This window comes from Takifugu rubripes, chromosome 8 (genome assembly GCF_901000725.2).
Source record: "Takifugu rubripes chromosome 8, fTakRub1.2, whole genome shotgun sequence".
In the NCBI taxonomy this organism is placed as follows: domain Eukaryota; kingdom Metazoa; phylum Chordata; class Actinopteri; order Tetraodontiformes; family Tetraodontidae; genus Takifugu; species Takifugu rubripes.
This window is the reverse complement of record NC_042292.1, coordinates 10435272-10462077: the sequence shown is the minus strand read 5'-3', so window position 1 is coordinate 10462077 and position 26806 is coordinate 10435272. Positions and strand designations below refer to the sequence as shown.

The following is a 26806-nucleotide window of genomic DNA, read 5'->3' as shown; positions in this document are numbered from 1 at the left end:
GTAGAGGGAGACAAACAAGAGGAGGAAAGAAAGAGGAGCAGTCAGGAGGAGGCAGAGGGAGTGGAGCAGCATTAAAGGGGGAGGAAGGAAAGAGGAGGCAGGGCCAGGCCAGACGTGAGAGGCATATGGACAGAATGAGACACACACACACACACACACACACACACACACACTCCTGACAGGTTTATATATATTCACATGTCCATACACTGTAAGTAGAAATTCGTCTCCTTGTTGACAATCAAATCTGACCCTGATGAACTTGTAGGAACATGTATGAACCTGAGGTTCGCAGCTCCAACCACACGCACACACACACACACACACAAACTCACGCGCACCATGTGACTCCCACACGTGCGCCCAGCTGAGACCGTACCTTCGACTGGACGTCAGCGTTGTGGTCGTTCTGGAGCAGCAGCGCCGCCGACTTGGTGTCGTCCTTGCGAGCAGCGATGTGCAGCGCGGGCAGCCGGACCTTCCCTTTGGTGTCATGTTCCAGCAATATGGAGACCACCTGGTTGTGGCCCTGCTGGAGAGCAATGGCCAGAGGGGTGAAGCCGTCCTGGGTGAGAAGGTCAGAGAGCAGAACATTTAGGGTTTTGTTGTACCTTCTGGACTAGCTGCTGCTCTGGATGGTGCTAGAAGGCTAAAATCACTTAATTCCAGTGGTGGTGGCTGAGGAACCATGGAGGTTATTACAAGGTAAGGTCCAAACATTCAGGTTGAAGTTGACCTGAGATCAATTTCCACTTGGTGCTGGATGATGATGTTCCACTCACCTCTGTGGCCGTGCTCTGGTTGCCTCCATTCTCCAGCAGGTACCGCACCACATCCAGGTGGTTCTCCTGAGCAGCCATGTACAGAGGAGTAAATCCATTCTGTGGCACACGGAGACGATGGAATCAGTCTGCGTTCCCTCATCTGTCACTCAGAGTGAAAGCAGAAGCTGACCTGAGACTGTGCGTTGATGTCCGCTCCTCGTTTCACCAGGACCTTCACGACCTCAACCTGACCCGCCAGAGAGGAGATGTGAAGCGCTGTGTTTCCCTTCTGCAAGTACAGAACATGCTTTTTACATCAGGACCGAGATCTGAGGGTGCTGATGGACAAATAGAAGCAACATGTGTCGGGGAGTCAACACTGCTGGAATAAACAACCGTCACTGGCCGAGAGGCAGGAACACTTCCTGGACAGCATTTAATGTGTTGAGGGATGAATCTGGAGAGCCCAGAGCGAACCCTGCAGGCTGGTAGGGAAAGTTCAGACTGTTAAAGGGAGTTAAAGTGAGCGACCGGGCCGAATTTACCCTGAAGAACTATCTAAAGACGTGCCCAAAGAACCCTTCACCATCACTCTAAAGTGGCGGCGAAGTGATCATCAGGACATGATGATCCATATCAGTCAAGTAGGGAACTGACGATTTGGTCCCGGTCTGACACAGGTGACTTACCTGACCTGATGATACGAGTGTGAGCACACAGGTGAAAGGAGGTTGGTGAAGGTTTGCTGGTTTTAGTTTGCTTCGAACTAGAACATCAGATCTGGTGGGGCTGAAAGACATCGACCACAGTCTGACCTTCAGGATGGACGTACCTTTGTGGCTGAATCCACTGGGGCTCCTCTGTCCAGCAGCTCCTGGACCAGTTCTATGTGACCCTCCTTGGCTGCCAGATGCAGAGCATTGAGACCGTTCTGGAGGGAAAAAACACAATGCAAGAGTCACAGTTCCATCTTCAGTAAGCTGAGATCAGCATTAACACCAGCCTGAAAAAGCTGCAGAACTCTGAAGAACATCCACCACTCAGAGAACTTTGAGGAACTTCATTGAGAGTGGAAACAGAACCTGAAACACTGCAGATCAAAGTTCTGCTCAGAACCCAGTGAAAAACACAAACAACTGCACTCTGGAGTTTACATCAGGCGACATCTGTCCACACACCTGTACACACCTGTGGTCGGGAAAGCACCTGTGGCACACAGAGCAGGTGCTTTCAGACCTGCTCCTTGTCCTGCTGAAGAGTTCTCTCAAAGATCTCAGCACCAGTTTAGGGCACCTTTCACACCCAAGGAATTAAGTGAATGAGTGACTGTTCTATGGACCGTTCTCCAGTTCCAACGGGAACTGCTCTGGAGAAAGGAGTGTGAGTCCAGTCATTAAACCCAGACCTTTTGGGTATTTAAAGCACCACCGACGGTCTCTACAATTAAAATAGAATTCCCAGTTTGGCACAAGGACAGGCCGGCTATGACAGGAGCCCATCCCAGCAGCCTTCAGGTGAGTGGTGGGGACCAACCTTGACCAGCTCTTCCGAGTGCACCTTCATCATTCCCAATATTTATTCATCATTGTTAATATAAATATTGGTCAGTGCAAGCTAACAGTGTAGCTGGTAGGTTTCCCTCTTCTGACTGACACACCATCACACAGGGGCTGCATTCCAACCAGGTCCTAGAGCAGGTCCCTGTGGGATCCCGCTGACCCCTCTCCATCCTGGGCTCATCGTTTACAGATATTTCTCAGCTGACTTCGGTCCCTCAGTCTTCACATCCCCTGTTTTTAGCTGAAGGTCTCTCCTTCTTCAGGTACAGTGTCTCCTTTGTTAAACCAATGTAATCAAGCAGCTGTCAGAGGGTTCGCTGTGCTAACTGCAAGGACGCTAGCCTCATGTTAGCAACTTAACTTCCAGCTGCAGTTCCAGCTAACACATCGCACTCCTCAACCCCTTTCATCAACACCGTTCTCCACGTTAAGAACGTCTCAGCTCAGAACTTTACCCACACCGATCCAGGGCCCAGAGCAGAACATCTGAGCAGGACGTTTCTCTTTCTCAGCCAAATCCGTGATCATCATCAGCTGCCTGGGTCAGGAATTGTTTTTGTGTTTACATCGTGTCAGCTTCTCCTCCGTAGCTGGAATGAATGCGTGGAAAGTAGATGATATCCAGACTAAATAAAGAAACGGTTCATGATCCAACACACTCGAGTCCCCCCAGATAAGATATCATGTGATTCTAACTCAACGCACCAGCATGGAGATGGTAGGAAACAACCATCACTCTGATCTGGAGGCTCTGGCAGAGGCAGGACGCTACCCTTCCAACACAGGAGCTTCATCTCCCCACCTCCGCTCCTCCTCATCGCTACATTTAAAACCTCTGCGTCAGACTGAAATAATCTTTGTGTGTCATACCTGGTTGCAGGTGCTGATGTCCACCCCTCCCTTTAGATACTCCAGAACCTTGTCGATGTTTCCAGCTCTGGCGGCGCGCAGGAAGCTGGTGTTGCTGTCGGACTGCAGGAGACACACAGAATGATTAGCAGCACGCCTGCGCCTGTCACTCCGGTTCTGAAGGCAGGAAAACGTGACAGATCTGAGGTCTCAGGGAGGAAATCATCGTCTGGACCGAGGTGATCGGCTGGAATGGGAAACAAATTTAAGCTCCGTGCAGCCGGAGGCGCATGTGCAGGAGCGTGAGGGTGATTCAGCATCTCTGACCAAACACAGTCACACACAGCTCACTTCCTCCCAGAAGAAGCTGAGATGATCCTCTTTCCCACAGCGTCTGGTGGCTGCAGCCACACACACACACACTCACACACTCACACACACACACACACACTGAAACCCTGACCTCCAGTTTAAAACCATGTCTTAAACCTCCAAAAATGTCCTCACTTCCCAAAAGTGTCCTCACTTTGTTAGTAGAATGAGTTCTGGCATTCGGTATGTAGCATTCCAAAAACACACACACACACCCTGGCACGAACACACAGATCGTCTCCTGACCGACCCGCACACACCTGCTGTCTTACTGCAGCACAAACCTGCACTGCAGCAACTCGCCCACCGTCAGAGGAGTGTTGCTCAGGGCTGATTTAACAGCAGAACCCTCTGAGGAGGCCTCAGGTGTTCAGGAAGTTTGCTCCACAGGTGAGGAGCTGACACTTAACCCGCCTCTGATGACGGGAGGGCTCCGATCGTACGGTGCCGACACGTGCAGGCGTGTTCTGGTGCAGGACCATTAAGGTCTGTGTGGACCTGGAGTGAGATTCTGATGGAAGCTGTCTGAGGACCAAAAACCTGACCCAGTTTGCTGGTGTTGGTGAATCTGGCTAAAGTATTCTGGATCAGCTGCCTGATCCAGTTCCTGTTTAGGCCTGTGAGACACCATTACGAGTTTCTGAACACGTTTCTGTGCCTTCTCCAGACAGGAACCCCTTGATTCTGGTGATGTTCTGCAGCTGGTAGGAGGCAGACTTTCTTCACTAGTACCTGCTCAATGTGACCCGACACCCGTAGGCCTAACTTAAATGACTACAAGTCAGGAGATACCCCCCCACCCCCCACCCCCAGACATTTCTGAGCTGTGGCAGACGAGAGAAAGGACTGGAGGTGGTTTAATAAAATGGAAGCTATTTACAGCACCGACCAGCGAGCGACAGGACTGAGAGTTTCCTCCACTCGCCCCCGGAACTGTTTGTAAACCAGACAGAAGGTTGGGGAGTTCTTTGACTTTGATTATCTGTTACGACGCTTATCCCATCGATGCTGAGCTCACTTTAAACTAACACGTTAAACAAACAGAGCTGGCTAGTAGGCCACCAGTGCTAGCTCTAGCGGCGTGTATTTAGGGAGCATAGCGTTGTTGTTGTTGTTTGTCCTCCTACAGGAGGAATGGGATTGGGCCAATTCCGTTCATATCAGTGGAAGAACTGCCTAATGGCCCTGACAAGAGCAGGCAGGTATTAAAGGTTAAAGGTCATGACGTTTCTCTCCGCCTCCTCCGTTTCTGGACCTTGATGCCGAACGCAGCTTCATGCATAATACATCCAGCCCTGCCAGCAGCAGCCCTCGCAATGCCCAAGATCCTCACCCATCCTTGTTACCACGGAGACAAACACTGCCCTGCGTGAGAGTAACCATGACAACAAGGACTGCTGTCTGTAACCTAAAATCCATCTTCTTGTAGACTATCTATGCTTAAGTAAAACGCAAATTTACCCGGCCCCTTACCCTAACCCAAACTATCACTACTAATCCCCTGACCCTAACCCTGACCTTGACCCTGACCCTAACCCTGACCTTGACCCTAACCCTAAACCTGACACTGACACTGACCCTAAGTCCGACCCTGACCTTGACACTGACCCTGACTCTGACCTAAACCCAGTTCAACCCTCAACTTTAAAACCAGGGTCTTAAGCCTCCTTTGTCCTTTGAATTTGTGTGGACCCGCGAGAATGTCCTCACTTTAGAGAAGTAGAATCATCATCAGAACATTTGTCAAAGTACATCCTGTCCTCCCCTCTCCTCTCTGCTCCCCCTCTCCTTTCCTCACTTCTGCTCCCCTCCCCTTCTCTCCTCTTTCCTCTTCTCCTCCCCTTCTCCTCTCCTCCCCTCTCCAAACAAAATCAGAACACGAATGACATCAACGGTTAGAAAAGGACAGGAGTGAAACACTGACTCTACTGCTGCTAAACTTATTACAGTAAACTACTTTTCAAATTAGCAACAGGGTTGTGTTGCTCCGACACAGAGACAAAAATGTCACGCTGGCCTTTAAAAGGACGGGCCCCCCCCCCCACACACACACACACACACACACAAACAGAAGTCCTATTAAAAAGGTAAAGAATGCTCAAATGTCCCAGACTCAAACACGTTCACACTGAAACCAACAGGTGCGTCACTGCCATGAAATAAAATCCACCAAAGCGTTGAGAAAGCTGCTGATTGTGAGGTCTTACCAGCCTCGGCGGGGGCTGCAGAGGAAAGTGCTCTGCACAGTAGTACTCAGGGTGGTTCTGGTCCAGGTTGGACCCGCTCCCGATGCTTCTCAAACCCTTGTCAGAGCCACACACCTGACACATGGCTGCGTTGCCCATGGTGCAAAGTTTGCAGGTCTATCCCCTCAGAACATGAAAGAGGCAGTGTGGGGGCAGCTTATCACCGGTAATCCCTTCCCCTCCCCCGAGAAAGCTTCCCATCTGGGGGGCACCTCCAAAACTCCCGTCCTTGGGGCCCGGGCCTGGATGCTTCTGTCCTGCCCTGTGTGGATTTATGTCCTGCCACCACAGTGCTAGCTCTTCTTTAATGCTAATTCTTGCTGACCACTGAGCAACACCCCCTCCCCACTCAACCAAACAGGCTATTTTTACTCCCACCGGCAGAGCTATGCACGCAGCGAGGGCACAAGGGAGTGGGAGGGTGGTCGCCACGGGGCGGCGGGCCAAAACAGGAAGGGAAGGGACAGAACTGGTGCGCTAACCTGCGGCTGAAACATGTTGATCACTCGTGATTGAAACACGTGTTTGATCCCGACGCTCACAAACGTCTACAAGCTAGCAGCGGTTTGGCTCTGCTCGTCTTCATCGCTCTTCCTCCTGTCAGCAGGCGTGTGTTTCACCGACGCTCATCTGTGTCACACTGTCGCCCAGAGCCCAGCCTCATTGATCCAGCGGGTCACACGGACCTTTTCCTGCTCATCGATCCGCTCAGACAGCAAACAGACATGTGTGTGTGTGTGTGTGTTGTCTGGTAGAAGCTCCACGATATGAGCCAGAAGTTCTAACGTTCTCTTTGTGGGCCCAGACAATGGCGTCACTGTGGGACTCATTTCCAAACAATCCTCCTGCGCTGAAGACGCAGAGCGACGGGCCGTGGGTGGAGGAATGAGAGGAGAGACGCGTCATGAGTCCAGGCACAATCGCCGCGGTTCTCCGTAACTGAGAACACGAGTCCCGGAACGCCGAAACAAATCCGGTTTTAATGATAGCCTTCCTTTGACAGAGCGATATTTCTGAGGAGCCAGTGATGTGTAACGTACAGCTGCGGGGCTCCGGTTCCAGCTGAAGCCGTAAGCTGAGAAGAATGACCTGCTCTTCTGGTGAAAAAGGTCCCACCGTGGGAACTCGGGTTTCCCGGCAGGATCACGTACCCCTGCACACATGAGAGGGGCACTGACCAGCTCCCTCCTGCCTGTAAATAACACGCAGGAACTCCCGAAGGAGGAGAGCAGCTCTTTGGGCTTTTAGAACACCTGCCTAGGCGTGAGGGCGGGGCTTGAACCTTCACTGCGAGCGTAGGAAAAGGAAGCGGGTTTTACCGCCACGCGTCCTCTAAAACCACTAAAAGCAGCCGCCTGAGGCGGGCGGGCTTCTCATTGACCTTCTGCTCCAGCTGATTCACTCAGCGTGTCACGCCGGCGTCCCTCACGCTGATCCACTTACATCTGATGAGATCTGGGCGAGGCGGCACTTTACGTGCGTTTGGTTCCAGCTACACGGACAGAACACATCAAAGTCTCTACTGACATTGCCCCTCAGCCCCCCTCCCAACCCCTCGCCCCTCCATGTTGGGTGGTAATCCACAGGGCGGGGCCAACTCGGACAACAAACCCGTATAATCTCGGGTTGACCATATGGCTCCTCTGTGGGGGGGGGGGGGGGGGGGGGGCACTTCCTCTATATGATGTTTTCAGGTCTGAGCTGTGGAAAACAGAAACAAATCCTGTGACAGCTTTGAGCTGACGTTCTTAATGAGAGTGGTGGCGCGGAGAAGGTCTGATGGAAACAGCTCAAGCTGACCCTCTCAGTGATGGAGACCTGTCCCAGAGTGGGGGGTGGGGGTGGGGGGGGGTCATCCAGGCAAAACCCAAATCTGCGCTTTAGCGGCCAACATCGCTCACATTAATGCAGCACGTGCACACGGAGCAACATCTAAATTACCGGGATTAAACTTCATCCTCAACAAGACTCCAACAAAGTCTAATCCTGTCATAACACGCGGCCACAAACTCAACCCACGGGGAGTTCTGGAAGCACCCGGCCGGTTGCCATGGAAACCGGGTACAGCGCGGAAGACTGGGAGGGAATGGCTTCGGTGACGGGTGATGGATGTCAGGACTGACCACAAATTGTAACAGACACACACACACACACACACACACACACACACACACACACACACACACACAGACACACGGGTTAGGGAAGCTGCCACAGCTTAGTCTGTAGCAGAACAGCAGAGCCTGGACTTTCCTTCCAGCCCCTCACAGCTGGAGGCAGCTGGAATCTGTGCGGGAGCGACAGAGTTCCGCTGACGGAGCTCTCAGCATCTTCTTCATTATCTTCGTATCAAAGTTTTAACCTCTGAGAATAAAAAAAACCCCTCTCCGCTCTGTCAACGTCACGCAGGCCCAGCTGATCCCGGATGGACCGCCGCTCCAGATGTTGCACAATTAGCAAACAGTCCCGCACTTCTGTACAGCCTCTTGGTCTGAGCGGACCCCTGCTGAGACCCCATCACAACTGCTTTTGGTCCAATCGACGGCTGACACACTGACATTGTGGCGCCTGTGACCCGCTGCACCGTCTGCGGATGGCGTCCCACTTTCCCCACCTGCAGCATTAAAATTGCATCACAGCTAAGCGTAAAAATAGCAGCAGAATTACGAGCGAACTCCTGCCCCTGAAGACACACTTTGGTCAGGAAAATCTACAATGGTCTCACACACACACACACACACAAACACACACACACACACACACACACACACACACGCTTCAGGTGCATCCATGCTTCAGCTGCTACAGAGACAGAGGTCATGTGACACGGGCGGAGCCGTAAAATCATAATAAAATCCAGGGGCGATACGGGCAGATCCAAGGATGGGGAACCTGCTGAAAATAGAGCCGGCGAACACCCACAGAGCGGACGAGGAGCAGCTGAGAGCGGCTGACATCACGGCTCACCATCGCCATCACAACGCCGGCACCAGCTTCAGAAGTACGCTGTTATTCCCCATCACGGTGCTGGACGCAGCGCGGGCCTCTTCACGCCACTTCAGAGCTCTTTTGTGTCCTCAGCATTACAACATTAAGGTGTGCCAGATTAAAGGTCAAAGGTCATTTCAATTGCACACTATAGAAAATAATAAAACCGAGTCCCTCCTGTGATTCTCACAATAAAAACTGGTTATATGATAAAAGAAGGCATGAACGGTGATCAATGTTGTTCTGTAGGAGGTTTTGGGGAACTTTACCTGGCTGATGCCTTTGCCCCATTATCATAACCATATAATCACAGACTGGTTGTGTGAGCACATGCAGCAGAGCAGCAAACATGGATGCTGCTGATCCCAGATCTGCTAAAAGTGAGTGTCACGCTAAGCTCCTTTGGGGGATCTTTCCCCAGGGTCCAGCTAAGCCCGACAAACATCGGCCCTGTTGTTCTGACACGCCTGCTGGACGTTTTGGCGTCACTTTTAGGTGGACCCTGCCCCGCCGCGGTTGATGCGGGCGGTTGCCATGGCAACGCCGTCCGTCGCCGCAGTGCCCTATGCTGCCATAGCAAACAGATTACGGATGCTCTAATCCTGGATTTTGCCCAATCCCAGTTCAGCAGATCCATGTAGCGCATACATAAATCCATGATGGGTTCGTGCTGTCAGTCACACCGAAGATGAAGGACGTGACGTCTCCGTCACATTCGGTAAAAACGTGACAGGAACCAGGACGGTTGCTACGGCAAGCGGCCGGTTCAGGACAGGAGATGCTAACAGTCAGGAACATGCCAGTAACATGCTAAGAGAGGGAATTCTTCTGGGTTCTCTCAGTCGATCAGAATGGCCTCAGGATGGGGGCAGAGCAAACACCACAACAACACCACAGGTTTAAAGAGCCTGGCTCGTCAGACACGGCGTATAAAAGGAGCCGAATCAGCGAGGATGTGGAGCTCCAGACCAGCAGGTTTCTGTTAATAGAACTGGCTTTTCTACAGAACCAGAGAACAGGAACCATCGTGCGGAGGCTTCCCCAGGTACCAGAGCTCCATCCTGCTTGGTGCCAACCATCTGCTGACAAAAGCTGTCCTCAGCACGACCGGCGTACAGTCCCACCCCAGAAGCACCAAAAGTGTCAGAGGGCGAACTTTAAATATCCGCCAGCTTGTTCAAACCTCGGAGAATTCCCAGAACCCGCCTCAGTGGTGTGATTAGAAGAAGCGTGGAGGACATTTAATGATGTAACTGCTGATCTAGTGATGTTACATTCATGTCATCATTTCATAACAGCGTGATTTAGTGGCTCTGACGGCCGTTTACACGGCCGCTAACATTTCCCAGCGGGACTTGAACTCAGCAGACACCAATACGCATGTTGGACATGTGTGTCCTCAGGCGTCCTCAGGACGGTCCACCCAAATCAATCCATTCATCACTCTGAGGTATGCAAATGTTTTAAGACACACACACACACACACACACACACACACACACACACACACACACACACATTTAATCCGATGTGATCGAATGGGGAAAATGCAGAGAAAAGTCTGCATGCTGTTTATGGATGAGCAGCATCAAATCCATTAAAATGACATAAACACACACACACAAACACACACACACACACACACACTCACACAATAATACATCACGATGCTACATTGTTTTGAGATGAGCTGATCAGAACTGTTGGTTATTTTCTCCTTGACGACGTCCTAAACTGGATTTTTCAGTCCTGTTGGAACCGTGTGGTTCTTTGCCCAGTCCTCGTCTGAACCACCTAAAACGAGACTTGTGTTTTCACCATTTTCACCAGTTTCACTGGGCTTCCCACAGTTGGCACAGTCCAGCCGTCACGGCCGCTGCGACATGTGACCCACTGTCACCGTAACCGCTGTGGCTTTGAACGTGACGGTTTATGCTGAAGCTGGAACCCATTTAACCCGTAACCGGTAACTGAACCAGTGTGGGATTGGCTCTTTCTGGATGGTTGTGGGGCTGAGTGTGGACAGGCTGAGGTGGAATGAAGGGTAAAATGAGGGTTGCTCTTCACTGCTGCATGACAGCGGCGGGGTCACGGCGTACACCATAAACACGTTCCTTTCACATGAGCGATGACAACGGGTGGAGGAATTCTTCCGCATTATGACGGACGTGAGGCTTCTTCAGCAGGTGGAGGTGATGTGGCATGATGGTTAATGAAGGGGTGATGGGAGGAAGTGAGCGGAGAACACGGAGTGGACACGGACAGGGTGGGTCGTTTCTGCGAGCCAGCCCGGTACCTTGCGTTTGCGCTCAGCCCGTTCCCGGGAACGCCTCCTCCTTTCCTTGGCTTTCTCCAGAGCCTTCAGGTCTGGAGGCTGGTCCATCTCAGACCTGGCCTTTTTAATGTGAGCCGCAGCATGAGCCATGGCTGCCCTCGCTCTGCCTCCACACGGAGAAGACTAAACAAAAGTCACAATCCGCCTCTCTTCGCGTGACCCAAACACCGAGCAGCTCAGCGGTGGGGAGCGATCCTCAAAGCCTCCAACCCACCAACTCACTCCGTCAGAGTGTGTGTCTGTCTCCCTCGCCGCTGCCTCGATAACCGCATCCGAGGGAGGGATAGAGAGAGAGGGGTGGGGGGGGTGGGCCAGTGCAGGAGGTAAGCCACAAACCAATAAAAAAGAAGGGAGCGGGAGGAGAGCTCCGCCCCTCTTTATCATGTTGCCCGTGGAGGTAACAGCAGATGCTATGGAAACCTGGGCAGCCCCATTTTTGACTCTTTAAACAGACAAGAAGACTGTAGAACTAGATGGGGGTAGGTTTGGGAGGGGACAGTGAGTAGCACAAAGAGAGAGGGGAGGGAATGTGGTGTGGACTGGACACAAAAGCATCCGCTAATGCCTTTTAAATAGAAGACCAAGGGCGGTACCACAGTACCTGCAGCTGCGGGGGCAGCAGTGAGCTCATTCAGCCTCACCCCCTGAGGTGTTGCATAATGGTACAATCTGACTGGGAGATTTCACAGCTCCAGAACAAAACAGAACCAGAACACGCGCACACACAGACACGCAGCTTCATTTGAACATGTTCATCTGTGGCATACGCTCTAAATTTAAGCTTCTGGGGGGTTTCTGTCAGCTTTTCCTTCATGAGACAGTAAGTGAAGCCAGACTGACCCTGTCGGTGTTCCACCGGACTTTTGTCCCTGCTGGAATCAAACCAACACCCTGCAGCAGTCGGCGGCTGCCGTGTTCATCTTTCTGGGCCTCACCCTTTCTGCTTCACAACTCAATGTCGCCCTCATGTGGCCACAGGTGAAATTGCAGTAGATTTCAGGATCACGTGGATCTCCAAAAGCGTTTCTAATCAAGTGACACATAAACACAGTTGTGGTGAAAACACCAAACAAGATAGGAGCAGGAACCAGCAGATGACAAAATTTACAACAATTTTATAAAAATTCCCCAGTAACAGGGGGGAAAAAGCTGGCTGTTTGGCCTCTAATCTGGGGGTGTATTATATCAGTAATCGGCTGAGGGGGTCTTACAGATTACAGGCTCTACACCTGGTTCTATCTGCCTTTCAGTTCCTGGGAGCAGAGTTGGACGTGAGGAGCCCCTGACAAAGCTGTAACCTCTCAGACACGTGTCCTCGGGACATGTGAGCTCAGGTAATTGGTTCAACGGGACGACAGGGAGAGGAATGATATCACCATGTTAGCAGGCCAGAGCACTTATCCTCATGCGACACAGCACTTCCCAAACAACACACAGTGTCTGTAATAAACACTCCAGCACACCTGGATGGACACCCACCCAACAGAACCACCGTGTTTAGGGCATGAATCAGCCCCGTCTTGCATTGAGAACGTTTCCTTTGAAACAATCCAACATTCTCAAGGTTAAAAGGACGGTCTCATCAGTTTTCAGGCCGCCCCCACTTTCATACTGCTATGATAACGTGCTAAGGAAGTGATTAGCATTGGTCACATATAAGCCCTACCACTCCTTATTGTTGTGTGATTATTGTTCCTGGGCGTCTGCCATCTGTAGAAAGCTGCCATCTTCACCACCACCCCGCCTGGTGGAGGGCAGACGCCCATAAATGATTTTGGTGAAGTGGGCGGTGGCTCGTGGTGCCGCTGACCTCATCGAGCTTTGCACGCAAGTATGAAGAGATTCATGAGCGATAACAAGCTGTTGCCTTTATGCCGAAAAATGAACACACTGATGCCCAGATCGCCGTAGCGGGCCCATCACAGTCCAACGTAAAATGATTTACTCTTCATAGGAGCGGAAAGCTTTTACACAATCACCATTATTCTCTTGGTTGGAAACCACAGGACAACATTTTCAAATCGTTTCATTTCAATTGCTTAAGAAAACAGATTGTTAGCGGGGCCAAGCAGAGAGAGAAAGAAAAAGAAACGAATGTGATCAAAGAACTTTTGCAAGATTAAAGCAATTCTGGCTGATAAGAACAATCGTCAGTTGGTGGAACTGGTATCGGATTGATCTGCAGCAGCAGTGACCCAGCGTGGACGATACTCTAACATCATGACGCCATCACAGAGACTGTGATGCTCCCAGCAGAGGACTGTTGCATCATGCACAGGAAGCATCATATTAGCATCCGTGTTTAGAATCTGGAACACCGTGCCGGCCCCTGTCTACTGCCTAGCAACAGGGATGCGAGGCGTCGTCAGGAGCAGCAGCGTATCTCTCCGTGATGTGTGTGTCCCAGATTCATGAGCAGAGATCAATGCTCACCTACTGACACACTTTACCTTCCACAGGCTCCGTTTCCAACAATTCAAAAGCACATATTTAAACCCCCAAACACTAATCAAGCCTGCCTGACTCCCTAACGAGTGAGGGAGCAACACGGAAGGCTTGGAGGGGCGAAGGGTGCACGCTTTGGCAGCACAGGTGTGCACGCATCACGGTCAGGTCTCCGTGGCACGCGGCCATTGCCACGGTAACGTCCAAACAAGGCGACGCCGGGTCACAAACAGGAAAAGAGTGGCTTCACAGTCACACAGGCTCCAACCTGCTACCACATAAATACCGTGTGCACGTACAGAAGCCACGGATCAGCGCCTACCTGGCCTGTCGCTCCAACGACCATGGCTGTGCTCATGGATGCCCCCAGAGAGGCCACACCACCCCAGGAAACTGTCCCTCCAGTGTGGGTGTCCGCGGATGCCTCAGAGTGAGAGTGTGTGCTGTCATGAAAGTGCATGTGTGTGTGTGTGTGTGTGTTTGTGTGTGAAAGATGATAAAAGGGGAAGAGGCTGGAGAGTCGTCCCGACTGTGAGTGGATTAGTGTGTAACACGCTGAAGGTATTAACACACACACACACACACACACACACACACACATGGGCACGCGCTCGTGCACACCAGGGTGTGTGCATTCTTAGAGGGGATTAAATGGACAAAAATAGAGGACACTTTTCTACTGACCTAGAATCAGATTGGTGTAATAAAGAGACAATAGTGGGCGGGTGTATGAGCGTGCACGCACACACGCAAACACACACACACACACACACACACACACACACACACACACACACACAGGCAATGTAGACATTCCACCCTTTAACAATATTCTCTAGGAGCTGTATTATCTGGTTCTGGCTGGAACTTCAGCTTCTGGTCAGACTGGTTCTGTTAAGCTGGTCAGTATTGCTTCTGCTGGTGTTTCTGTCCAGATATGAACAATCACAATAAAGCTCTGAACATCTCCTATTATATGGAGAGATGTGAGTTCAGCGTTGTTTTCTTCTCATTACATCATGTTTAGTTTGCTGAATCGTGCACAAGGAAACTGTTGCACGTGGCCGAGACAGTGGACAGTCAAGTTTGGTAAGAGTTCCTATATTATAGCTGTGGTAATGCTGCAGAATGGTATCATATTTTCCTTTCCATTTAAGTAGAATATGTTTTTAACCAGTATAACAACAATAACAACAACAATAATACGATTATTAATATTGTTGTTGTTGTTGTTGATGATGATGATAATACTACTACTACTACTACTACTACTACTAATACTACTACTACTAATAATAATAATAGTAATAATAACAACAATAATAATAATAATGCCATTGTTTAATGGTTGTAGTAACCAGCTTTGGTCAATAAGTGTCGCTACAGCTCGAACATAGTCGCTGCAACTGCGTCTTTAACCTGTAGTATTGGACGAAAACAGTAAACGGAGAAAAGTCGTATCAGAATAAACAAAAAAAATACTCAACAAACAAAAACAAAACAAACTTTAAAATGTCCCCTTTAATGAAAGAAAGGCCAGTAAAGGAGGGATTGTGCTGCTCCATGGGGGGCACAGGCATCAGGCCCTCACAGTCCTGCAGATTCAGTGAATTCACTCATGGAGGCTGATTTCAGGCATATTTATACTCAAACACACACAGACACACACACACACACACGCACACACACGCACACACACACACACACACACACACACACACACCCTGCTGGGTGTTGCATAATGTATGGAGGCTAAGGGGGGAGGGGAGATGAGACTTAAGGGGGTGGGGGTGTCATTACTCACAGCCTCAGGACACTTGAGGTGGGGGTGGGGTCTGCAGCTACAACCCATGAAAATCCATGTCAGGGTTGTTCTCTGGCTCTGAACCAGCATCTGTTAGCATAGTACATGTAGCACAGGTGCAGTGTGTGTGCGTGTGTGTGTAAAGTGTCTTTAAAGACCCCACCCCCATCTGCCTTCTAGCATCTTCATATTCCAGAGAATTTCCTGTGAGAACCTGCTCAGTTTTCCCCATTAAACATCTGCTTTTAACTGGATTCTGTGGGAGTTCCTGCTGCCTTGAACTGGGGCAGGAGCGGTGGAGGATGTTCCTGTCTGTAAGTGGCTGTCAGCTTGGTGAATGAAGACTCTTCTCTTCTGAGAGCTCTATTGTATCTGATGAACTCCTTCGAAACCCTGAGCAAAACATCAACAAAGATCTCCAAGATCGGCCACACAGTGCCGCCTGTTTTTCTTTTACAATCCTCTGTGTCACAGGGGCCGGAGGAACGTGGATCCAGTGGAAGTTCTTGCGTAACAAGGCCATCTTCTGTCCCTCTGAACAGGCCTTGCTCTGTCTCTGCCCAGAGAGCCGTCACATCTCCTGCAGCCATGACTCCAACTGTCCTCTTCATCGGAAAATGGCTTTGAGTTCATCAGCAGCCAGGCACCTCCCAGGAATGTCCACCTTTGACATCACAAATGCTTCAAAAAATGGGAATAACGGGAACGTGGCTGACTCAGCCTGTGTGATGAAATAAACTGACCTTTTCTTTTCCGCCCTTCTGCTCCCTTTCCTCTCTCCAATGTCGCTCATCTCACATCCGTGTCAGAAGGGTTCTTCTCAAATGTCACAAAAATCCTTTCTGACGTAAATACAGATGATGCCCGATCACATCCGCTGATTATGGATCCTGTCTAATATTAGGAAAACACCAAGCTCGGTCATTGGTTGTGGTCTTCCTCAGGACTCCGACAGTGGTCTGAGACCCCTGGGATAGCTTAGCCATTAGCCTCGCGCTCTGTGTTTAACAATATCTTTAGAGATGGGGGGGACCACAGAGGATGTGGGATTCAGTCTTGGCTGAAAGCAGCGACTAATGACAAGCCCGCTTCTTGGCAAGGAAATTAACCAAATGGTGAAACTTGGGATTAATTTTGATTTGTGACCAAACTCATCAAGGAGCCTAATCTCCTGCATGAGCCCGTTGGCAGAGGCTCCGGCAGCTCCTGGAGGCTCCTGCTGCTCCGTGCTGGCTGGAACCGTCACAGAATGAAGGAACGGCTTGATTTTCAGGTTCGTTGTGGTTGATCGTGTTTCACACGTTAGCCAGCGACGGCTAATCTGTCAGGATAGGACATCAGAATGAACTCAACACTGCTGACAGAGCGGGACGTCCTGTCTCTCTTCATCACTACCTGGGGGGGTATTTGTGTGTGGTGTGTCTGTGCCAATGAGATTAGCCGCAACAAAAGGTTGCGTTGGTGGTGAGACTCAGTGAATGGGTGCATCTACAGAGCTGAGCTAACTGGATTAGCAACACCGCTGGACTGGGCCGCCATTATGGCTCGGGGGGGAGGCAGAGGAGGAGAGGGGAGGTACGGATGTTTACACTACGATGCAGCTCCGGAACATTCACCACGATGAACATTTGTCCACATCAGTGAGAGGCTGTCTTCACGGATGAGACCCACTCTTGTCATGTTGGACGTGAGCTGCTACGTTCATAAATCTTCCTCATCCAGTAAAGAGAGAAGAACCTTCTGATGTTTGAGGTCAGAGGGTTAAACCTGATCCTGAGTTGAAGGCTGCGCCAATGTGCTGAGACACTCAATCACTCAGCCCCAAACCAATGACGCCATTGGACAAGACTCTGTCCACCAACGGGACACTTTTCCGAACAGCTCTGAGACCACAATTCTTAAAGAAACGGTTTGGTTTGTTAATTTAGCTTCTGTTACAGTCAAAATTGTCTGTAGACTAGAGAAACTCCAGATTACAAACCCCAAAATTATCTAATTATACTAATTATATTATACGAATAATGTAAACAACAAACAACAAAAACTCATTTTCTAATTTTAATATTTTAAACTGGTTCTCTCTCAGCAGTACTGGCAGCAGTTTGAACCTATTTATTAGAGTAATAAGCGTGTTATAACATGAATGTGAGCTGACAGGCATCAACCTCACATGTTTTCAGATGGGAGTTTTCTTTTTGGCGGCTGGGATTTGGTTGCCATGGTGATATCTGTGTGTCTTTCTTACAGGCCATCTGTGTGGTTATTTACTGTCCAAAAGAAGCAACATGGAAGGGGGGTCAAACACACACACACCCCCCCACACACACTCACACACACAGATGTAGTCTTAATCCCAGTCTTGACTTTAATCCCACTCCTCCGTGTGACCCCTGCGTCAGCATGAAAACTGCCAGGACTTAAGAACAGATTTGTGTGTCTCCAGTTGAAACAGGTTCGATGGCTGCGACATGGTGGCGTTTTCTCGTGTCCCGGGTTGATTCAGTCAGAATAAAGTCAGGTGAAACGCTCAAGGCTCAGTGGGTGTGAGTGAGCGGTGCCTGGAGGGCGAGGTGGATGGGAGTTATTTAGGGTCGTGAGCAGATGTTTGTCTTTCCAGATGTGCTGACCTGACAGAAGCAGCTCTGATGACTCGTTTATAGAGACTTTATGTCAGTGAACAACAGGATTTACATTAAAATTCACTGACTAAACTGAACTGATGTCAAGATCATCATCATCATCATCAGCATCATTACATCATCATTACATCCTCATCATCACCATCATCACCATAATCAACATCGTCATCATAATCATCACCATAAACAGCATCACCATTATTATCACATCACCATCACCATCACCACCATCATCATCATCATCATCAATCATCCTCATTCTCATCCTCACAGCACCATCATCATCAACCATCCTCATTCTCATCCTCATCCTCACAGCACCATCTTCATCATTACCATCATCATCCTCATTACAGTAACATCATCATCATCCACATCATCAACAGTATCAGCACCATCATCATCATCATCATCATCAACCATCCTCATTCTCATCCTCATCCTCACAGCACCATCATCAATACCATCATCATCCTCATCACCATCACCATCCACATCATCAACAGCATCATCATCATCATTACCATCATCATCCTCATTACATCCTCATCACCATCATCAGCACCATCATCCTCAACAGCATCAGCACCAACATCCTCATTACATCCTCATCACCATCATCATCCTCATTACATCCTCATCACCATCATCATCCTCATTACATCCTCATCACCCTCATCAGCACCATCATCCTCAACAGCATCAGCACCATCATCCTCATCATTATCAATATTAATCTCAGCAAATATGAAGGACGGCAGCAGCACAGTGGAGCGACCTGCGTGCACCCACAGGTCACCGGGGGAACGGGGGAAGCATATCTATAATTCATCCACCCTCTCTGAGAGGCCCCCTGCTGGCAGACACTTTCCCGCCCACCTGCCCTGTGTGTTCAGCTCAATGAGGGATGAGAACCGGAAGGTGCAGCATAAACTGGTTATGACATATACCAGATCCTGTTGATGAAGGAAATCACAACGATGAATGTTTAGGACCACTGAAGAAGTGTCCCAAAAGCAGAACCTAACATTTCCACAAGGAGGCGTGGCCAAATGCTGATTACATCGTGACATTTCAAATATTTGCCCTTTTCTTTTAGTGTTTCTATCTCATTCAAGTGTGCTGGGCTGCACGTCTGTCAGACACACTCGCTGCGTTAGGCAAATAATGCCTGTTACAGTTTCTTGGCAGGTGATGAACATGGTGATCGATTGTTGCTCTAGAGCTGCTGAACGCTGAGGGCATCTCATCAGCCTGGGGGGGGGGGGTTAGGGGCAGATATTGCATGTGTGTGTGATGTTTTACACTGCAAGCATTCTGCCTCTTGGCCAAGAGGTTGTGATGGAAATTAACACACACACACACACACACACACACACTCCAATAATCATGGTAATTGCTGACCACAGAGCCCACAAATAAAAATCGCAGCAGCAAGAAAAGGCTGAGGTGTAGAGGTGGAAGGTCTCCAGAGGGCTGTTCCCTGGGTGTGCTGCCTCGCACAACAACAGGCACACAAAGAGGCGCAGCAGCCAGGCAGGGACCCACCCTGTCAGCATGTGAGAGGAGCCTCCCACTACTACTCACTACCACGGCGCTCTGAGTGGCAACAACAACAGGACCACACCAGGACTCAGCTGGGCTGAGATGCAGGAACATCTTCAGCAGGAACCATCTTCCAGGGATGAAGACGGAAGGGGAATAAAATCAGTTGGAAAGATCAGGATTGCGCTCAAACATCTCATTGATATATAGAACCATCACCCTCTACTATCACCCGTCCACACACACCTGCTCCACCTGCCCCACCCCCACGACCTCCTGCTCTCCTGCTGGGAGCAGCCTCCCCGTAACCACGGCGCTCCCTGAGCCCCTTTACTTTTACCTTCTTGGGTCTCTTCTTCCTCTGCCCCAGCCCGCTGAGGCGGTCGCTGGGGTCCAGCCTGTAGTGGGAGTGGTTGTCCTCACTCATTGTCCCTGCAGATAACAACCCCACGCCTCTGAAGAACAGTCCTGGTTCTGTTGTGTCCCCCCCTCCACGGTAACTGAAGCCAGCCGACCTCTCTCCTGCCCAATCCTCTGCGCTCTCTGGCTGTGTGGAGCGCTGAGCCAGGCAGATTGAGTTGGGGGGGGGGGGTGTCAGGGAGAGGGAGAGGGAGGAGAGTGGAGGGAGGTGGGAGGGAGCACAATGGCGTTGCTATGACAGCAGCTGCCACCAGCATGTATCTAGAAACTGTGGAAAAGACTAGCCATGCACGCAAGCATCCATGCGTGTATACGTATGGATGTAAGAGGGGCGTGTGTCGCATTTAAATTCTTCCCCAGAACACAAACATGTGTGACCCGACCCGCTGGCCAGTTGGGTCCAGTTAGCGGGAGTTTCAGGTTCCCACGCTTATTACAGGCTCTCAGCACAGGTATACAGGTGTTTCAGCTGCCCAGTTCTTACTGGTTAACCAGAAAACTATGAATCCTCCTCCCTGTGCTCCGGTCTGAAACGGCAGACGGTTTGCTTTGGGTTCGGTGTCCCGACCCAATAAGAGGGTCTTTGTTGTCTGACGGTAGTAGGGTCTTTAACGCGCTCCCCTCCCTCACAGACTGATGGCCTCTGGCTATCAGCTGCCATTACAGCTGAGGGAGGAGCAGCCTTCAACTGTGAGGAACACTCGGAGCGGGAGATGTTTTCATCATCCATCAGTCCACCGACCGCTGACAGGCTGTGGTTCTGTGGTTCTGTCTTTTTTAGGTAGTTTCCTGCTCAGAAGCACAGCGGAGTGTTGTTCACCCTTTCACACTCAGCTGTGAGAGACAGTCCAAGGTTGAGACATGGGTGAGAAGGACATGAGGCGAAGACGCTCAACACTGGAACCTTGCTGTCATGTTTGAGGATTGGTGGGATTCCAGTCACCTCCAGCACTGGGTCCTGACCTTTGACCCGCCAACGGCCTACAGAGTGTAAATGTGTATGTAGCTGCTCAAGTTCAATGTAAACATGAGCACCGAGAGTCTGTGTGTGTATGTGTGTGTGTGTGTGTGTGTGTGTGTGTGAGAAAAATATACGGATAATCTTTGTCCTGCTCTCACCCAATTAAACACCAAGATTAAAGATGTTTTACACACTGACCTGACATACTTCCACACTCAAACTGATACTTCTTACTTTGTGAGGACATCCTGCAGCCCCAACAAGACAAAATGTCCCCACGGCCCAAAGATGTCCTCACTTTGTTAGTAAAATGCATGCGTGTGGCGTAACAAACGTTCTCCGAGTGTTGTGCTCACAGTCCTATTATGGGTGACCTCTGGGTGATCAAGTCAGCGTTATTTTCACCGTCGTCCAGCCTCATCTAACGTCTCTGAAGTGAAACACTTTCCTGTGTAGACAGAAAAATCCCAGTGCAGGGTGTAATATTGCCGTCTGGAGCTTTGATTGTAGTGTTGTCTGGCGTCATCTGGGGCAAGTGGGTGTGGTTGTGTGTGTAAATGCATGTGGTGGGCCGTATTTTCAGGCTCCATCAGCACTTGAAAAGGCTCCAGCACTCTCAGCTGAGTTGCTCTCTCATTTTATTACTATTATTATTATCCTGGTGGCCGTGACGTTGTGTTCTGAAGCAGGAAGTGCTGGAGCAGGGAGCGCCGCACACACACATGTTGAGAGTGTGAACTGCGTGTGGTGCTCTGGGGCACTTATTTGACACACTTCTCGGTTCCATACATCAGCTGAGGTTATGGTGGGAATGGAGGCTTTCTGAAACCCTCCTCTTCTGCAGCTTCATCTTTGTTCTCCTCCTTCGGTCACGTGCGCCATCAGCTGGACGCCTGGTCGGGAGGGAGGGGCCATCTGCCCTTGGAGCAGCCCTTCTGAATATTTAATGAGCTGGGAGGGGTGGAGGGGTTAAATACGGCGGCTGCAGAAATGGACCCAGCTGATTGGATGACAGTAATGGATGTTGTGTCTCCTGTAGGAGTAATCTGTAGTTTTTAAACAGATCCGCCAGATCATCCTGCGGTAATAAACAACACTACACCTCCTTCAGAAGGACGTAGCCATGAGGATATGTGACATCGCCGCTGTGCTGCGTCTGCATGGAAACACAACAGGCAAATGAGGCTTTAGAGGCCACCGTTGAGGACACCGACTTCAGACTGATAACAAGGGATCGACTGATCCATCGATCCGTGGCAGTGATCCATCCCCCCCCCCGATGATCAGGGACAGGTCACAGATCTCCTCCTGCGCCTCTGTGAACGTGAACATGAATGGTAAGGGGTGACATTTCGGCACCTTTTCAGCCCTGACTGATTGAACCTCATAGGTAAAAGAAATGTGGTCTTCTGTGGCAGCAGAGAAGGACATGACCTTTGACCTTTGGCCTGGAAACAAATGTTACCGCGATCTTTTAACTCAAAAGCAACGGCCTCGGTTGGAAAGACAGAAAGATGTGGCTCTGGGTCAGCGTCTGTAATGGACAAAACCAACCCATTTCTCTAGCCACCAGCGTGGTCCGAGACCATCTGTCTCCACCTGAACCCCTGCTGACACACTTCCTGCCCTGGCCTTGGAAGCCGCGTTGCTATAGCGACTGCATCTACATGAACAACCATGGCAACCAAAGAGATGTTTTCACTAGTAGCTGCTGGTTTTCCCCGTTGGCACATCAAACACGTGTAGCTGGATGAGGAAGAGATGAAAGAGGAGAACAAAGAGGGAAAAGAAAGAGGAGAGGGGAAATAAACCCTGTACCCCCCGCAAAAAAAAAATGAGTAGCTGCTTCACTCCAACCACAGCTTAGAGCAAGAAAGCACATCAATTAAGAGGAATTCATTAATAATTAGTGCAGAAATGGAGCAGAAGAGTGTTTTCATAATCACAAACACCGGTAGTGCTGAAATTGAAAATGTTATCTATTAAAAATGGTATAAACATGGACAGAAATGTCAGGATGGCAGATTAAAAATCACTTTTTACCCCACATTAGCGGCTCTGACACTCCTGATTTGTAAGAAAAATGCCACCAAACGTGGACGGTGATGTCATGTTTCACCAGTTATTCCAGTACACCGAGCTTCATCACAGCCTCATCACAGCCACCTCAACAACCCCCCCAGCTCTGACATCACTTTCAGTCATATTTGACCCACAGGCAGCCACACAGCCAGAGAATCCCTCCTCTATCCCGTCTCCTAGGAAACCCTCACATCAGTGTCTGTCTGTTGTCAGGGCAACAGGCCAAATCAGAACACCGGAGAGGAAAATACCAGTGGGGGCTGGAGGAGGGCCGACATGGAGACAAAGACGGGCGGGGTCGCAAACACACCGTCAGCTCAGATGACCTCACCGAGGTTAAAAATGTCCCCCCTCCCTCATCTGAGTGAGGTGCTACACCTTCAGTGAAATCAGCCCAGCTTAAACTAAACACACACACACACACACACACACACACACACACAGGTGCACTGTGACATGAATGGGACACATTTGTCTGTTTTTATCATCTGTGTGAATAAACGATAATCTGCCTAAATAAATTGGGAATTTGACCATATTTTACACTTCCTGCAAAAATTCCGTCCCGTTTTGTTGTGAGGGGTTTTTACGGGTTTTCATCTGTTTCTCTGAATGATTTCACTGTTGATTTCCCACAGCAGCTGCTTTATAAAGCTTATCGCAGTTAATTGATCAGATTTGGGCTTGACGCCATGATGGCGATGTTTCTCTCACCTGTCGAACGGCGCCCTCTGGCGGCTGTTACCGGATATTGCACGGGGGTGTGGCTGTGCACTTCCGGAAGTCTTTGAAAGGTCACGGACATAAAAGTTTCCATTCATCATCAAACAGCTGCCCACCGGTGTGTCCTGTTCCATCTCCTGACCTCCACACAAGTCACACTTCTCCTGGCTATTCCTGGGTGCAGATCACATGACCCTCAAAAGGCCGTCCAGGAGAACGGATCATAAATCTGCACCCACTCTCTCACCGTGAAGTTCGACAGACGCAGACACTGAACTCTACATGACAGTGAGCAGTGAAGTCAGCCGACTCAAAGGGTGTCCTGGGAAAATGTGTAAATTAAAGATAAATTAAGATAAATAAATCAGTAAATATTAAGAGGAATCCGTGAAGGAATCTCGAGAATGATGCCCAGTCACTTAAACGTAGGACAGATACAGAGTAACTAACAGGAGAACGCTGATGACCTGGAATGCTGAGCCTCGTCTCCAGCAGGACATTTATCACCCAATCAATTATGGATATTTAAAACAACATGTGACAGCTCTCTGAGGGCAGCTTCATTAAAAATGGATTCTGTTTTAACACACACACACACACACACACACACACACACACACACACACACACACACACTCACTCAGCTCTCCCTCGCTCTGATCTGCAGGGGCTATAATAACATTTGTGAATGTAATAAATGGGAGACGGGCGCAGCGGTCTGGTTTGGTCTGGGTGGACGTAGCCGATTCAGAGGAAACCAGATCACTGGAAAGGACGATGACGCGGCACACACACACACACACACACACACACACACACACACACACACACGGCCCTGGTGGGGTGGACCACAGCTGGTTCCTGCAAATCAGGCTTTCGTTGCATTAACATCAGCTGCTTTAGCACGATTAGCATTAGCTTGCTGGATCATAAATTGGTCTATAGGACGTATTCCCAGTCTGAAACCATGCAGGTTGACAGACACCCTCAGTGTGAGTGAGTGTGTGTGTCCGACCTTCCTGCGCGTTCCTTCCCCATGAACTCGCGGGATGTTTGGAACAGCGCAGGTTAAAGACCAGGAGCACAACTAAGCTGCTTCTAAACCCTCCTGAAGCACATTGGATGTCAAAGTCTCTCATCTGCTCTTAACCAGCAGGAAAGTTAGCGCACACGCTTCCCCACCGTCGTGCCACCGCTGTAACACAGCACGCCAGGCCGATTTGTGATGGTGGCAGAAATGGAAATGTTTTCAGGTTGTGCCGATGCGTTAGCATGTTAGCGCCTCCACATGTTCAGCAAATCAGGTGTGTGGGCGAGGGCAGAAGTCGGTTTACTGCTTTATTTGATTGGCTCAGGAAACAAACGGGGCGATATTAGCGGCCCAGTCTTTGTGTCCCTCCACTCCCACACTGATGTGACAGATGGAGTCCTGGTGCAAAGAGCTGTTCACCTCCTTATTCAGGCTAAAAACCCTCTGACAGCTTGTTTTTCCACAGTGGGCTGAAGCTGCAGCCTCCAGATCAGCTGATCCAGACAGCTGGTATCTCCCTACATGGGAGCGTCACCTGTGGATTTTGCAGTGGCTCACCTGCGGAGCCTTGGTTGGACTCAGCCCCCCCCCCCCCCCCCCCCTCTCCCAAAGCAGACCTCATCTCTGCAGACGACCAGGGACAAGGCTCTTTTCCGTTAACGTTGCAGTTTCCCTGTTCGAACGTGGCTCCTGCGTCAGGATTTCCCCCTGGAGAAGTGGCACAAGCTCACCCAGACTGCACCATCAGGGTTTCCGTGCGCACCACAGCCTGGTGGTGCGCACGGACAGTGGACAGGCTCATGTTTGGAGGTTCTACATGTTTCATCATTTTAGGTCGGGCAAATTTCAGTCTCTCAAACCGGAGCGTACACACCTTCAACCCGGCGGTTTCAAACAGCCGGCAAGTCGGCTCGTTCACTGAACGACAGTTTCATCCCAGGTCAAAGGTCAAGGGTGATATGGCATCCCAGCTCAACTTGAAAAAGACAACGATAAACAGTAGTAGCAGTAGCTTAGCGCCGTTTGTCTCTGGAATCAGAGAAGAAGCTAAAAGCAGATCGTGACCTTCGCGTGGACGTTAGCCGTTAGCCTCCATTCAGTCTAATTTCAGATAAACTGGACAACAATAATCAACTTAAAGAATCACTCTGAGGTCACATCAGTCCAACAGTAAGAGCTCCAGAACCTCCCAGCAGGAAGGCTCTGACCTCGGCTGGTCCCGTGATTCAAGCATGCACCTGTTACTATGGCGTCGGTCTAGAGCACCCTGGCACGACCACGGACTGGTGACCAGTGGCGCCGGTCGCCAGCCCCGTCGGTGATGAGAGCTGATGAGTCCGCACTCAGGCAGACCAGCAGAGACTCGTCTGAAGCTGGTCCAGAACCCTCTCACCCTGACCAGACACCACAGAAGCCACTCAGCTCTGCTGGATCCCAGGACGAACGTCACAACCCGCCGCCTCTCACCCCCTCCCGGCCCAGGAGCCACGCCGGATGACGTGAGCGCTCAGAACTTTCTGAGGCAGCGGCCGGAACAAATACAAATAAGACTTCAGCGTCAACAGCCAGATGTGGACGAGCCGGAGCGACGTGCATGCGTGCACGCGTGCACGGCGTGACTGCAGACGTCCCGGGCGGGTTTCCGCGGCTCTGCCTTGGTTTGTGAGGAGCGTGCACACGCGGGTACCTGTCTGGCGGGAGCGGGCTCTCGGCACCCGGCTGGTGAAGGTGTCTCTCCTCCCGAGGACGCTGGGGTGACCGGGGAAGAAGCCATGTTCCTCACGCACGCACGAACGAAGGAACGCACGAACGCATACACACCCCCTGCGGACGCCCTCTGCTCCGGCGCGGGGTGGGGAGGGGGTGTGGGCACCAGGCCGGCACAGGGGCCGCTCTGTCCCGCCTCACACTGCAGCCACTGTACTTCCTCCGGACGGTGCTCAGATGTTCTGCGTCCAGAACTCCAGCCGAGCAGATGACGTCTCTCTTTCCTCCCCCTTTCTCTCTCTCTCTCTCTCTCTCAATCTCTCTCTCAAACCCTCTC

The 26806-nt window shown here is 50.5% G+C and overlaps 1 protein-coding gene across 20 annotated transcripts in view; it reads right to left on the bottom strand.

The window, feature by feature from the left end:
- ank2b (ankyrin 2b, neuronal) overlaps positions 1 to 26740 on the bottom strand; it is a 63233-nt gene extending 36493 nt beyond the window's left edge. For 5 of the 20 annotated variants that reach the window (XM_029839669.1, XM_029839673.1, XM_029839674.1 and 2 more), the window contains exons 1-6: positions 5752 to 6059; positions 3194 to 3295; positions 1597 to 1695; positions 955 to 1053; positions 783 to 881; positions 380 to 565 (exon numbers count right to left, since the gene is read on the bottom strand). In XM_029839669.1, coding sequence (XP_029695529.1) covers positions 380 to 565; positions 783 to 881; positions 955 to 1053; positions 1597 to 1695; positions 3194 to 3295; positions 5752 to 5889 — 723 coding nt within the window. In that variant the 5' untranslated portion in view covers positions 5890 to 6059. Of the gene's footprint in view, positions 1 to 379; positions 566 to 782; positions 882 to 954; positions 1054 to 1596; positions 1696 to 3193; positions 3296 to 5751; positions 6060 to 11074; positions 11360 to 19886; positions 20086 to 26449 lie in introns of those variants that run through there. The other 15 variants (XM_029839668.1, XM_029839678.1, XM_029839671.1 and 12 more) reach the window with 8 other exon arrangements.
- Between the last annotated feature and the right edge of the window lie 66 nt (positions 26741 to 26806).